We start from the raw sequence: 16,676 nt of genomic DNA, 5'->3' as shown, positions 1-16,676 counted from the left end.
ATTCAGAAGAAATTCAGATGAAAACGAAGCAATTCAGGAGCATTCAGGAGTGCTGCAATATTTTGATGAAAATTCAGAAAAAAGAAGCAAAACTGTCCGATGATGAATTGCTTTTTAGAAGCAAAGGCATTTCCACTCGGGTAGTCTTTTGCTCTTTCATTCGAGTTTGACGCTGCATTCAAAATCACCAAACTGTATTTGTAAAAAACAGCTCAGAACGAAACAGCTTAGAACAAAATAGTATAGAACAAAACGGCCTAGTACAAAACAAATCCGAAAACAAACTTAGAAGTGGAACACCAACTAGAAATTTCTTCGTGGAAGAAAATTACTTCATAGTAGAAAACAAATTCCTAATAGCGATCATCAATCAAAAATGGCATCAGTGCAGCCACCAAACAATTGGTATCCGTGCAGATACTGCTAGCACGTCTTCCGCACTCAACAAGCGCTGAATGGGAATCTCAGCCAGTGCCAACGCAAACGAACACCTCTGCATAAACTGGCACGGCAGCCAAAGGGTTACAAGGACCCCAACCGGCGGGCAAAGCCACCATCACCGCCCAGAGATCCACAGGGCATGGATGTCATGCCGTACTTCGATCAGCTGAACCGTGACGCCTTCCAAGGCCGGCCCACGGAACGCGTGGTGGTGCAGTGGGTGGAACATCTCCTGCATGGAAATTACGAGAACGATGCCGCTCGCACATTTGCCCCAGCCCATCGATGGGCACCCGTTCGCATCGAGCTCAATCGAGCAAAAAAAAATCATACCATTAACATGAATAAATAAGCAATTACACAAACAATAACAACAATAAGAAAGAGCCAATTGAGATAGCCGGATGTAATAGTGCAAAACGTTGACACATCGAAAATATTGTCACAAAAGCAAAAGTTTCATTATTTTGAGTAAAAAGTGTGGAAAATCGGTTTCAACTTCAATAAATATGAATTGTTAATTAAATAAATCAAACTGGCATTAGTTTTATTTACATACATTGACGAAAAAAATGTGTTACTCAGTCAATAGTCTCTCATCACAGAATAATGTGGCGAAAAATGTGAAATTCGTTCGGACCCTCATGTGCTTGCGTTTTTAATGTGCTTGTGTTGTACTCTCCCACAGATATATTGACAAAACGGTTACATTTTTTCATTTTGTTTCCATCGTTTGTGTGTTATACAAATATACATTTTCAACGCAACAAAAAACGCCATAAATATGAAATAAACGCCACTATATTAAAAGCAAGGATAAGAGAGAGAAAAAGAGAGATAGAGAATGTCCACTGTCTAACCAAGGAAACATTCAATGGTGTGTGTATAGACTACGCTCATTGCATTGATTTTGGCATATTTGTATATATACGGCATGAGCACACAGAACCTACCGAACGCAGTTTGGTGTAGAATAAAAAGACGGTTCTATTGTGTGCGACACAAACGCACACAAGGTCCAATGTGATTTCAGTGTATTTTTTCAACTCCGTCAAACGGAGACAAAGAATGAGAAATAAGGAAACGGAGAGAGTTAGTGCTACACAGAAAAAATATGCTATGCATCGTCGTGTTTTCTTCGCCTGTGCTATATCGAATTATGTGCAGATTTTTTGACCAAAGTGATTATAATTTAAATTCATTTCCTAAACATTTGGCAAAATGTAATGTTTTCGTGACATGATTTTCATTCCCAATTTTTTTCGCTATTTGCACACTGAAACGAAAAGTCAAAAACTCATTAAATTGAATAATCCCACTGAGACACGAAAACTTTTACTGAACACAAAACTAAAAGTACAAACGAAGTGTGTGGAGAGCGAGAGAACGAGAGTCAACAAACGTTAAACAGAAAATGTTTATTCACCGGAGATGCACAGTCGTTACATTGGCATGCTGGAAAAACGCCCAACGATGGGAATTGTGTAATAGTTTTAATTAATAAAATTGTTTTTCATTTCCATATTTCGTGGGCGCATTTCTTCGCACGAATGAACCGCTGATAAGTCAAAGGACACATAAAACATGCAGATTTGTTGCTAAATTAAATTTTGCCTTTTGCTCAATTATGCGACGACGTATTTATGATTTACGGATACGCAAATGTAATAAATGGATTTTCGCTACAAATCACCGTGCGCATCAAATGTAGAACAAATTTGGAAAAGACAGTTACAAACAGTGCTAGTGTCTAGCACCAAATGTGACGTTTCGCACATTCAATAACGAGCAAAAGATTTTTTTACTCGAACATAAACTATTTAAATATTAACGTTCAAACACGAATCAATGCTTCCACCTTTTCATTTTGCCGGTGCCAAATGATGCGGGCAGAGTGTTTTCATTACGAAAACCGGATGCTGATAACGAGTTTGATGCTTAGATATCATCGGAAATAGTTGGCATGCTGAACTGCAAACCCCAATTAAATCTATAATATTAAATGCAAATAAAGGCCGTCGTTTTTGGGCTTCCGTGGGGCGCCTCTATAGAAATTTAATTATTTGTTGCTGTCATCGTTCATCAAAAATAGCAATCGAGAGTTGTGCTCGCATAACATATAAAGCCAAAATTAGAACATGGATCAGTGAGTACAAAGCGCGCGCACAGTAGGCGATCATGAATTTTCGGTTATAAATCTAGTTTGCCGGAAACAAAGTGGGCTGCTTGAAATGAACGTGCAAAATACATATATGACATAAGCTATGGTACGGAAATTTACAAGGCGACTTACACCATTGCAACGCCCATCTGAATATGTACCGAACAAAAGGATTAACGAAAGAAAAAATATATTGAAAAATATGCAAATTTTGCTGATGCCGCTCTGCGCTGTACATCGAACGCGATGTTTTCAATTTGCCACTGCAATGTGAGCACAGTGACATTTAGCCACCTCTTTTCCAATACGAGAGAAATCGCATTATTTCCTGCTCACATTCGAAGCTCGAACCGATCAATTGATCCAAACGAAAATACTACTTAAATTGCATTCACACACCGAAAAAAGAACAAAGCGAACAAAGAAAAAAATCGATACAAAAATTCTTGTATGTCATATTGGCCTGAGGTGATATAATAATCATCTTCTTTGGTATGCTTTTGGTGAGCGTGAGCAACCTCATCCAAGGAGATTGTAACATAATCGTGAGTTTGTAGATGGCATTTCTCTTTTTTTCAGCGTTGGAACATTGAAATTGAAATGAGGCCCACATAACCGAAATGGCTTTGGCTTTGGTTTGTAATCCGATCCAGCGCGCGGAGGTACATGCAAACACGATCTGTGTTTTTGTATACGAAATAAAAAACCAGTTCAAGCTGTATTGGGTGACATCATTTGCATTAGATCCAGTTTTAATTCCTCTTTCATTCGACCCAATTTTATGTAAATTTCAGCGTCTCTTAAAATAGCATTTTCCTTTCGTCCTTTCATTTTGTTCATGTTTTCACTTTTTCTCTCCGCAACCGAAACTACAAAGTAATTAGCAAGTTTTTCCAATCTATTTGATGTCATCGACAGCGAACGCAATATTCAATAAAGAGAAATTTGATTCCGAAGATTTCCAGAGAAAAATCGATCGGCAAAATTTGCATATTCTCTCAGTTTTTCCAGCGAATCTTGTTACAAATTGGCCTTTGTTCAGTAGACCTTCATTCTTTTTTTTGCATCACCATAAGCCAAGGTTCTTTTTTCATAGTTTTGCATTTTCCTCTATTTACCTTTTTAATCCCATGATTATAACCACTTCAGAGTCTGTGATGGAAAATATGTTTGAATTTTTGCCAGTTTTAAATATAAACAAAGAACTTTTTTCCACTGAATCCGAACTTGAAACAAATGGCTTTGTCATTCGGCACGGATCGAGTGAGCGTGGCACGTGTCATTTTTCTAATTTATTCCATGCAATATTGTGTCAAAAGTAGTTCACAAAACTTTTCCACATCAAAACTTCCGTTTCTGGCGGAACCAAAGGTTTTTCATCCGTATGACGTATATGAAATGAAATCATGTTACAATTGTAACAAAAAGTTTTTTTTGTCGGTGTCGTTGTGTTTGAATTGAATTACAGGAAATTCTTGATTGTTATTTTGGTACATGGAAATGTGTGGCGAATCGTTTTGTTTGATTCACGAAAATGTGCGGTGAAGCCTTTTTTCAATCTCGTCGTTATTTTCGTATGCATAGATATTCTAATTGCTACCCTCTTGTTCGATTTCTTTCCTTGTGATCAGTAGCACATCAAATGCGAGCTTCAAACTTGATTAACATAATATTTCTCCAACGACCCAAATTCTAAGTATTCCACGCGCTGCCATTTTTTTCCAGAACATAATCAAAATTTTAAAAAAAATGTTATCCTTTCGGCGGAACTCTTTTGTTTGCGTGTCGATTTATCTGGGTGACGAGCCATATTTTGATACATATTTTCCGTATCCACGTGCACATTTTGAATTGCAACACACACACATTACGTGTGTCGAACATTCCATTCATACCGTTTGATGGATTACGGATTGCAATTGTTGAATAACATCTATTCTCGTCGTCATACACACATTCATCATATGTATCGAATCACTTATCATTCATGGTTGTCAAGTCACATTAAAACAATGCTATTTGTCACATTTTTCCGCTCTGCATACTTCATTTGACGTATCGAAATCAGTGTTCGAGCACGGGAGTATTCGTTGATTGAAACTGGTCGGATGTTTTTGAACAATGGCATTTAATTTAGTTTTATGTCGAACGCATTCAAAACATGGGAAAAATATGCCAGTTTTTTTTTACTTGAAATAAAAAGCATGCAATAAAAATCCACATAAACTTTTAATGTCGAAACACTTACCGTTTCCATTTATTACGACGAAAACGAATCATTTTTTTCAAATGAAAATAAAAAAAACAATACGAATTTACAACAACAGTAAACAACCCATGCAAAACTTGTCTCTTCAACACTCGTTTGCACCCCTTTCAATACGTGGTGGCTGACGTATCAAAGATGAGCATAAAATGTTCCATCCGGAATTTGATGGTGTTCAGTATGCAGACAAGTAAAATATTGAATTAACATAATTTGAATAGAACTCTTAATTATGATTTTGGGTGCTCAAACAGCGTAACCGAAGCATTTCGTACGAATGCAGCAAAATGTAACACGATACTAACAAATGGAATTAGAAAATAGATAGATAAATGAATCGCAATTGATAAAAGATGTTTTTGAACTGTTCAAATTGAACAATTCGAATATAAACGTCGACTTAATGCAACGATGCAACGGCGGATTGTCCGTGTGTGTTTCCGTGAAATGTACTGAATTTTTGCTGCATAAAATGCGGTACCGCATTTCCGCTGTTGCAAACACGAAAAACTAAAAACGTTCATTAGTTCGTTCGTTTGTTTGCACACGCCACGATGTAAGCAAACAACACACAACCACAATATAAATGTTCCGGGGTTTCCCTTTGGCCCAGTGTCTTTGACTTACCTGCAAAAAGGAAAGGAAAAGAGTAAATATTAGCAAATCATAAATTTACATTCAATCAATTTGTGATTTTTTAAGGCGCATACAGACACACACGCGTGCCGGTCTTGAATAATTCAGTATGCAAATGGATATGTTCCAACGAATTACTGGCGATGAATTGATGTACCGGCTGCATGCCAACTGTAGCACATCGAGAAAAAGAGTTCGTCGTTGGCATCTATTTGTTGTTGTTGTTCCGTGCCGAGAATTGATGAATGTATGAAAATTTATGAGAGTATAATTTTTCAAAGCAGAGTAAAACCGCTGTCATCACAATTGATCACGTCGAAACTTAACAAATTCGACAAATGCTAATTAACAAGCAAACTGATTTATCAAATGGCATTTCTATGCAAAATTCTAGCAGCCGCATGAGTTATTGGGCGTTTTGTCAGTTTTGCATAAAACTCAAATCAATCAGTCAATTGTAATGTATGTGCGTGTGGCTCATTCATCACACCAATGGCTGTGTTTGTGTGTGTGTTTGAGTGCCAATTTCGGCAAGCTGAATCGTAATAATAAATTTCGAAATTAATCAATTAAATTGTCAATAGTCGAAGAGAAAATAACAACTTTGAAAACGGCGTTTCATTTGTGATTCTCAGATCAAATTCAATGAATATTCAATCATGGATTAGATGATTGTTCGAGGTGTTTCTCTTTGTTTTCGAGAACGGGAGAAAAGCAATAGAAAAAAGGGTTCGACGAACACAAGTAAAACAAGCAAAGTAACGCTCGGCCTTATGACGCAGATTCGATGCGAATCAACCGTGTTCATGGCACGTGACTTATGCTGAAATAATCAAACAATTTTCAGCTCGCGGCAAAAATCCCATTCACTCTTACCAAATTTTAATTTGTATTGGATATAGAAAAAACGTGAACTGTTCGAGGCTCCCGATATGAGCGGAATTATTTTCATCCGTTGAATTTTAGCAAAAATCATTATTTAACGGTGAAAATGATAGAGTTAAAAATGGGCCAATGATTTTGTCAAAATATTGAAACCTATTGATTTGCGAGTCGATGCGAAAAATGGCCTGCAGCCATTCTAGGTGCGATGGTTCCATTTGCTCACACCCATTGAATTTAATGAATGTTGAATATTTTATATTAAAAATTTCAATGATTTCATTTATGCAGGACGCAATCAAAACCCATCATCAACATCAAAAAATAAAACTTGGCGAAAAAAAAGTTTTCCATGTGGGTTTCAAAGAGCGAATCATGAATTCGAAATACGATTCAACGTTGTTCAATTAAGCGAATGAAAATGGAAAATTGTGTCATGATGCTGTTCGTAAAGACAAATAAAAGCAACTCATTCAATCAAAATACTTTTGCAGGGTGTTTTCGTCGATTCGTACATTATTTTATCGCAACGATTTTGACCTTGAGCACCGGAGAATCCGAGTAAACAGCAATTATCTCACTGAAACCAGAGAAAAACACACCAAAGTATAATTTTATGAGAAGAAACGAATTTTTACAGCAAAATAACGCCCCATTTATTTTCTGTGATAACCATAAAACCATGGAAATCATGTCGTAGCGATTTCGCTGAATTGCAAATCAAAAGGACCAGACGCCAATCGGGGTTTTTCGGTAAGTAAACTTCAAGATGCGACGAAGAGAATAATGTCAAGGGTTGCGCGCTTGTTTCACTTTAACACAATTATCATCGTCGGTTGAGATGTTTGTACACACACAATTGAATAAATTGATTGTCCTCGAGTGAAAAGTTTTTCGAATCGGCAATGCGGCGACATTCGCTTGAACAGTTGCGCTCTCTATTGTTTCGAAACTTTCTTTCTATCGTTGCCACGCTAATGATGTCGAAAAGGTGGAAAATGTTCGCTCTCCAAACAGTTTGTCGAGCAGCACACAGAATATAGCACCCGTTTACATAACAAACGCGTCGCAAATGACGCAATGTACCAAAAATAATGCTTGTTTGGCTCCAGCTGAAACCCGACATGGAGACATGTATATCGGGTGAAATGAGCAGCTAAGTAAATCTCAACAGCTTTTTGTTGAAATCACCTCATTAACGATTGACTCGAAACGATTTCTTGTAATCGCCATTCGCAACACATAACGTCAAGATGTAAGACAAAAACTTTTCGGAGGGAAAACTAAATTCCGCAGTTAATGTCTGATAAGTTTTTTTTCTATTCGGGCAATAAAGATGACTTCATTCGAAAATATGTTCGTGTCTCTCTCTTTTCTCCTTTCTTTCTCATTGTGGTTTGTATTTTACCTAGATGACAGAAGAAAGTTCGAAAAGTAATAAGAAAAAGTCGATTGAAAAATCCAAAGTGACTTCGAATCGGGTCGATTTTAGTCGTTGAATGGTTTTGTCTCGAATTTTCGAGGCGCCAAGGGAAAAACCCCTTGAATCGATTTAAATAATGGTCGAGAGACCTTAAGAACCGTAAATATTTTACCACTTTATGAATGGTCTAAAACTTGCAAACCAATTGACCTTTTTGATTTTAGAGATAATTTTACCTGCTCGGGAAATTTGGGTGTTTTTACTGGACTTGATGAAGCAAATTATTTTTGATGACACAATTATATTACCATAAAATATGGACGGAATGCCATAATAACTATTATCATTTGCATCTTCCCTTTGAACTATTTATTATCTTTTTTATTCATTCATTATGTCCGGTCGAACAATTGTCCCATTCTAGGAAATGGATTCGGAAAATGACATTGATAACAATTCGCAGAAAATTAATCATTAAATTCCGGTGCTTCCATTTTCAGCGTGTTAGGTAACATTTTAACACCATTCCTCAATTAGATTAATGAACAAATTCTGCTGCGAATTAAATAATTGAATGTATTCGACGAATAGTCAACATAATGTTCCATATGAACAAATGGTCCTTGAGAATGAGATGCGGTTGATAGCAGATAAAGTAGACAAAATGTATGTACTTGTACATTGTATAAAAACCGTCTTTCATTCGCCGGATTTTCTACTTCATCTAATATATATCAAAAGCACGAACACATTTCGAATTCTGAGGTAAAAACTTTCAGCGCATCGTAAATGGTTCGTATTCATGCATATCATCAATCATAGAACGAAACAAGTATACGTAACAATTTTTGCCCAACAACGACGTCGAGTACCTCGAGGAGAAATAATTGCATTTGCCGTAGTAACAACAAAAGTTTATTGAATTCGAAGTCAATGTAATAGTTTTTTGTTGTTGCTGTTGTTGGTTGATTTCCATGATGTTCTTATGCAATGACGGGTTTCAACTGAATCATTTATTATTGTATCTTTTGCTGCTTTTCGACTTTGGTTTCCATTGAAACGACAAAATTATATGTATGTGACAATATTTGAAATGAAAGACGGTAACCATTCTTTACGGCAAAACTTAAACATGCGAAACGACAACGGATCGATATTTATCTGCCTGTCGCTGAGAAAGTTCGATTCGTATTCAAATACGCAAAACAAAAACTGTCGACAACTTTATCAAGATCGTTTTTTCTTCGTATACGTGTATTCATGTGCAAAAACGAGGGCTGAGAGAATGAAAGAAAAAAATTTGGAACGGAAAAGGGATGTGGCTTTGTTCAACTCGTAATCCAATTCAATTCTTCTTTTTGTTGCGATAGTAATTTCCAAGTCTGTGCAACTCGAGTGAATTGCATTTGTGAATCGAAGCAAAATAGAAAATTCTAACATTTCGATTTTTAGAACTTTACTACATGATGAATTGAATGTTATCGTGCATTGCCTTAGGTGGGTTTTGTTTAGTTTCAAACGATAAAACTCCATCGTCTGGACGATAATTAGCAAATGAAACAGAAAATTGGCCGGGGATTTGAATAAAAACCACAGACAATGACTAGAAAGAAAACAAACAAATGAGTCTCTTAACCTCGATTATCACGCGTTTGCTGTCAATTAAACTGACTACCCCGCTTTTTGTATATGTGTGTTGATGTAGAACGGATAAAAAAACCACCGCCGTCGCTCCCATTCATAATACGATCCACATTTACAAAATGTTCCATTCATTGCAGTGAAAAATGCGTTCGAACAAAAGCAACCGTCATTTCAATAGAGTTTTTGTCGTTGGAAAGTAAAAAAAACAGGTAAAAATGAAAGCAAACGAGAGCGAGTAAGAGATAGCCAGCCAACGACCCCATTGAAATGCACTCAAAAAGGATGCCACGTTACGGAAGATCGACTTGCATCCAGAGAGCGAGAGGGATAGAATACAGGAGAAAAAAAGAGGACAGTTACAAATGGACGGTCGACGCGTCAACTCCCTGCACACAATAATGCAATCAAAGGACATCGCACACAATAGAAACAACCGAACACCATTTATACTCAGCCTTTGTGCTCTTCCTTCGGCTTTTACCATAAAAATGATAGACAATTTTGGTGAGCAAGAACAAACGGATGATTTTACTTTCGTGCACACTAGTTCGATTTCCACTCAGTCAGTACATTACCGAAATGCCATTTAGGCCGGCTGCTTTAGTTCGAATGACATGGAATGGCAATCATCAACTTTTATTCAAATTATACTTCCCCGCTGTGCGCGCGCCGTGCTGATACACTTTCCACGTTACTCTATTTTGCGTGATTTTTCGCTGCGTCGTATTTGAATTAATTTTTTTCCTATTGGTTTTTGATTTCAGTTGTCATAAACAGCACGAACAAAAGGGATCGTTTTTTTCTTGCATTGATGCCTGCTTGCTTTCATCATTTTGCTCATTTCATCGGTAACGATCGAAAATTTGAATACAATACGGTGCTAAATTAGTCGATGGAAGCTACATCAAAAATAGGCATCCATTTGACCGTTGAACAATAACTTTAAATATCCCAAATGGTTTGACGTGATTTTTGCATTAATCACAACTCATTTGGCCAGCTTGCCATCGGCTATAGGCACTCACTGTGGCATATTGCCAACAACGCTTTCGATTTACATGTATGAAAAATGATACATTTTACTCAATTATGCAATGTGCAGAAGTGACATTCAATCTATTTATAAAATGGCCCAATTTTTTTTCTTTGGATGTGCCACGTCACACGTGATTAAATATATCGGAAACTGTTTTTTCTGTTCACCAGTTTTCTGTGGTCGAATATTCAAATACGATTATTTTTCCCACATGAGTATGCTTTTTGTACATACAATTTTTACAATTGATAGCAGGAATAAAAACAAAACTCCAATTTACGTTATTCTATCCCATTCTAATGCGGAATAGTTGAAGCTATTATGGAATGCTTTCAACATCTGCTTAACTCATTTTCGCTTTTCAGAATATTCGTTTCGTTTAATTTGTCACCTGCGAGTATATAATGATTTTTTTTTGACGACAAAGTGTGAAAAAAACTCATGTTTTAGTATCATCATCGTCGTCGTCGACGTCATCACATTCAAGCCAAGCATAATTGAATGAAATGAAAGCACGTTGTGGTGCATGTATGCCGAAGCGTGAAGAAGACCCAATACATAAAAAGCATAATTAAGTTTCAATTAAATGGAGAGCTGCTTGAGCCACGTATGTATGCGCTCGCGTAAAGTTTTCGAGGTCAAAAAACGGAACTATAATAACATTAAATTAAATATAATTGCAGATTGTAACTTGGATACTTCGGTGCATTGTCTCTTCCTCATTGAAGACGTAGAGAATCGGTCGATGCGATACACTTAATCTCGTTTCAAAATTGCGTTATCTCAATCAAAAAGAATGCGTCAATTGACCTATAGAATTGTTGGAAAATTAGTGAGCGCGCAAGCGTTGCATGTTCAACGGATTAACATAGTGTCTATGTATGTGTGTTGGTGTGTGCCTTTGAGCTATAACTGTGTGTGTGTCTTGCATCTTGTCGAATGTCACTGCAGTTGCAATTATAAATGGGCATTTGAGCGCAGCGATAGCAATTACACTTCCAGCGATTTATTCCAACACACGCTCACAACTGATGTGATCACTGCTGCACAGCAGCCACTTGACTGAATGTGTGAAACGCTATTTTCAATATCAAAATGATAAAAGAAAGACACGGAGGCGGGGGGAAATCGAGAAGTAGAGAGAGAGAGCCGGAGAAAGGGTGAACGAGAGAGTGGGAAAGAAAGTGAGAAGTAGAAGCATCGAGAAAATCACTTGTGCATTCATGAGAGAATAGACGAAGACAGAGTGAAAATCTGAGCTCGTCGAGTAGCATGCATATCGTTACAATGTTTGCATTAAGCAATGAACGATAAGCCGTAAATATTTTATGTGTTCGGACTGTTTGAGGATTAAATTATACATGACAGAAAATGCAATGTCGTTTTTCGTTCGTTCGTTCGTTGTTTTTTTTTTGTGTGTGTGATCTGTGCGGAGAAGAGATTACATAGAAAATTTGCGTACTCATTGAGTTGCGTTGATACCGAGAGCTGCACTTAGTGATAAGAAATTCAGTTGCAATCGACCGCAATGCATGGGATCTTTCTCTATTTCTCTCTCTCAGCCGTTGCTAACATATTCTCTAATACATTTACTCTTCTATTCTCCTGGTATGTCTGTGTTGATGCAGTGCAAAACTCAAATTCCCTGTAGCAGCAGAGGCGGCAGCCGTTCAGTAGCTAAACATGAACAATGCATGCAAAATATGCAATGTCGTTCGAAGAAGAAGCGGAAGAAATGCATTTTCAATGAGCACGAAGAAGAATAAAATAGCAAATGCTTCATAAAATGTAAAGTGCATTAAAATACTTTTTGGCGAAAAGTTTTAAATACATGCGAGATGCACTGCACTCTCTTTTTAACACTCGCTATCTCTGTGTCTCCATTACGTCAATGAGAATACACCAACGATAGTTACCAATATAGTTGAAAATAGATACGACTTTTTAAATTTAATGAAAACATGGTTCTTGTCTTCGTAGCCCGTTAGTTAGTTCGTGATGCAAACACCCAAAGCTAATGACACACCACTACGGGATATATCACTCGATGCTCATTTATATGCATGACACACCGGAGAATATTACATAATTTACGCCAACCGATAGAATTTATTTCTGCTATGCATCCCGCTCTTTCGAGCTGATTGTTTTTTTTCCTTGATTTTCGTTCGCTTTTAATTACGATCTATTCCCGTCCATATGATGATTTACAGCAATTTTGAATATTCACTGCGGTATTGGCCGCTGCCTCTGCCGCAACATCCAACTGCTCTCACAATGTGACTTTTAGTTCACGTGTGCAACTCATATGTGCATTGGGTGAGGATAGACCCCATCGTGCAAATTCATTTTCATAATGTCTAATTTGTGAAACTGGTTTATGGCTTGCCATCGCCAATTCTGCTTTCATTCAATCTACAAACACACACACTCTCTCTCTCTCTCTCTCTCTCTCTCTCTCTAGCTTCACTCTTCCGCCGATTTTTTTCATCGTTTTTGTTGCAATCTGCCTTCCTAAGTATACTATCGTTAGAGTGCGCGCGCAAAATGCACAGCCATCGCTTCATACGATAAAGTGTACTTTTATCGTAATTAATCGCAAGAAGCACAACGTGCAAAGAGATCCACACCATTGACAAGCGAGCACAAGGTAAAAGCTGCCTCAGCGTTGATGTGCAAACAAGATTTTAAATCGATTAATATCGATTGGAACGCTTATAAATTTATGTAGTTTTTAATCGAAACGAACTCAACAGGAGAAGAGAGAGAGAGAGAGAGAGAGAGAGGGGGGGGAAATGCGCACACACTCACGTGCAATTTCGTTAACGGAAGCGAGAAATCAAGCAATTTATGTGATTTGATTCTCGGTTTGTGTTATTCCGCTGGATTTATCGTGCTGTGATGGCCATTTTTGCGGTATGTGCATAACTTGCTTTTTTTTTCTTTCGCCAAATGTACAATTCACACAATTCCGAGTACCGAAATTCAGACACAAAAAAAAAACCGCGAACAAGTTGTTTACGAGATTAAACTGAGTCATGTTCATTGTTGAGCCATTTATGGTAACTTTCTTCTCTTGGGAGCGCATACAATATAGGTCAAATTCCCTGTTTTCGTCGCATTTAATAGATGTCACACATTTCAATGGCTTCGCAACTGATTTAATTTCGAGCTTGTTTTGTCTGCGTGTTTGCGTTTATGTTTGTACATGTGAATGCGCGCACGATAAAAAAAATCCTCCATCAAATTGGCTTTACTCAACAAGCGAACGCATATATAATTTTGCGTTGAAAAATTGGGTTATCGCAAGTTTGTAATCATCCATCCCATTCACTATACAAATGCGAAGCCCTTCTCGTCGTAAACATGAGAATATAAATAAAAATAGAGATTATCGTTTTCCATTTCCAGCAGTTTTCCAACTATTTAGCATCGTACGCGCCAAGACAATGGCAAATCATGTGAATTTCGGTCGTCATTCCATAATTGTAAAGAACGTTTGTTGGATGCCATAACAAATACATGTGGATATGTGAAATGACATGGTGGAACAAACAGCGGAACAAAACGACACACATCCGAACAATGCGTGAATTCAGTTGAATGATGAAATGAAAAAAATAGCATCATAAATACAAGCTCGAGCCCATATTCTCAATACACTTAACCTATAAGTGGCGGTTCCATCATGAAGCCGAGTATGAAGTCAAACGAACATGTAGCACTTTATCCTACGGAGCGAACAATTGCGATTTATTGTTTGTGCTAACAACAACAACAAAATTATAGACTTATGCGGAACGGAACGTGCCACACATCTTTTTGCGAATATGTTTGCGCCTTTCAGCATCGCAGCAAAAACAATTTTTCTCATTGTATTCAATTTCGCAGATTATTTATATTGTAAGTGCGCGCTCGATGAGAAAAAGCACACACACGAAGACAAACACATACACACTCCACGGTCTGACTGTGTTGTTACCGTCCATCCGAAAGTTGCTTAGTTCCAAAACCATCTCCATCGCGCAATGATAAACCGCATCAACAGAGAATGTTTGTTAAGCGTAATGAGATTCATTGAAATTCTTTAACTTTGTACGAATGATTGATCAGTATTTGAGTCGACGGAATTAATCCAATTTCATCAAAAGAATGCTAGAGAAAATATGCTGACGATGGAATAATAGCCAGCCATTCGGAAGAATTTATAGTGGAGATACGAATTTAATTTCGTTTTGAATTTATTTCAATTGTTTATTTTCTACAAGCAAGACAAGCATTTTACGTGTGGAACCTTTGTACAGAACACAAAAGGTACAAAATGGTCGTTTGTTGACCAATTTGTGTGTGTGTGCAGAGTGAATGTGTGTTTAAATGCTTGGTGAAAATGGAATTTGGTGCGAAATAAAAACAAGCGAGCGGCCTCCATAAATGGTGTTTAGTCGCTGGGAATGGCGATTGTTGCTTCGTTCGAAGAATCAACATAAAAAATGGTCAATTCATTGCCAAAACATTAGTACGCACAAATTTTTAAAGTGGAACGAATGACAAATGTGCAACAAAACGGTTCATTGTATTTTACTGATGGTGTTTACTGGGACGGTACTTTGCTGAAGAAAAAAACCACTTACCAGCCGTAATTCTCACATAATTTGGCAACGCTTGAGAAAGCGGAAATTCGGTCCAAAGTAAATCACAACTCTGCGCAACAGACTCTTACAAAATACTTACGAAGAATAGTTGATTTTAGAATCCAACAGCACAAGCTGTGCGTCTTTTTTCGATTTTCAAATTTGCTATGCCCATATTCATGTCAAATTATCCGATATGTAACTGTGCTTGTTATTTATGCAAACCAATACCGTATCTAGAAATCGGCGTTCGCCAAAACCCAATTTAAATCGGTTTTATTCGTGTGGTTTCTATATGGTTCGTGTAAATAAAAACGTATACCCGAATGCAAATCAATGTGCGAATTTGGACAAAACTTCATTTCACGTATATACGTATCGCAATAGCTCCCGAATTGATAATATTTTTTCGGGTTTGATCTGAACCGTGTTTACACGCATTTTAACACTCGGCATTCCATTCATTCTCACATTTTTTGTGCACACGCACATTCTCTTATGAATTAAAGATCGGCCGGAGCAAGAATTTTGCTTAAATTAACATGTCTGAGTGTAAGATGTAATTACTCCCGTGGAGAACATCAAATGATACAGCACGGTTTCGTTCATTTCAAAATACGTCAGCACCACTACATTAACCATAATGCATTTTTGGGCTTCATGAATGATGCAAATATATTTTTAAAATGAGGTAGACACATTTTTTTCAACGTTTTTTCTTCCATTTATCGAAATGGTTTTATCTTTTCTGAACACATTTGAAAAACACACAATTTACACTCAAGCAGCAATGTCATCACGAATATGTCTTGGAATATTTGTTTTTTCTTACTAAAAAACGATATTTGCTGGAGAAAACGATGTTTATTGTGTCATCAATTTTGGAAATGTGTTGCAATTTCAGGCATTGTCGGAGGATGAAATGATGGAATGATGTTATCGTCAGCGATGTGAGCGATTGAGCCAAGTTTGTAACTATTTGAATGCATTTTGGCACATTCATTTGCATTTGCAATGATTATATATGCAAGTATGCATATATGCATCGAATATATTCGATTCGAATATTATTTTATATCCAACGTACCGACAGGTGGACGATAGGAATTTCCCCCAGGTGTGAAAAGAATCTCCAATGCTTCACATAGCTTTTCACCAAACGAAAAGCTATGCAAATTTCTGGACATTATTGACTACCGTTCAATATACTGCTACTACATGTAATTGTAATTGAAATACCGAACCATGAAGATCAAAGAATTCTCCAAGCAATGCACGAAATTTGCACTCTCGTTGACAATGTGCTCTGTATACGTTGATACACGGTCAAAGCCCATCCATGGGATGAAACTATTCATCTGCCTTTATGGATACGTGTGATTAAGATCCTCTCGAAATAGAAACAATGTCAATACCAGAGCGGTCAACGAGCGCTCGTTCGTTCGTTCGTATGCGAACATGTTCGTTTGTTCGTTCGTTCGTTCGTAGAATTTACGAACATGTTCGTTCGTTCGTTCGTTCGTTCGTAGAATCTACGAACATGTTCGTTTGTTCGT

General features: G+C 37.3%; 1 protein-coding gene across 3 annotated transcripts in view; it reads right to left on the bottom strand.

The window, feature by feature from the left end:
• Positions 1-16,676, bottom strand: part of LOC129568685 (rap1 GTPase-activating protein 1) — a 144,656-nt gene that overhangs the window by 110,772 nt on the left and 17,208 nt on the right. Inside the window, exon 1 of one of the 3 annotated variants that reach the window (XM_055446903.1) lies at positions 5,643-5,740. The exons of the other annotated variants lie outside the window; for them this stretch is intronic. Within the exon in view, the coding sequence (XP_055302878.1) occupies positions 5,643-5,686 (44 nt within the window). The 5' untranslated portion in view covers positions 5,687-5,740. Of the gene's footprint in view, positions 1-5,642; positions 5,741-16,676 lie in introns of those variants that run through there. 3 annotated transcript variants of the gene reach the window in all.

This window comes from Sitodiplosis mosellana, unplaced genomic scaffold, assembly GCF_009176505.1.
Source record: "Sitodiplosis mosellana isolate CC-2019 unplaced genomic scaffold, AAFC_SMos_1.0 Smas_scaffold_21, whole genome shotgun sequence".
NCBI classification, from domain to species: domain Eukaryota; kingdom Metazoa; phylum Arthropoda; class Insecta; order Diptera; family Cecidomyiidae; genus Sitodiplosis; species Sitodiplosis mosellana.
The sequence above is the reverse complement of the archived record's forward strand: the minus strand, read 5'-3'. Positions and strand labels throughout refer to the sequence as shown.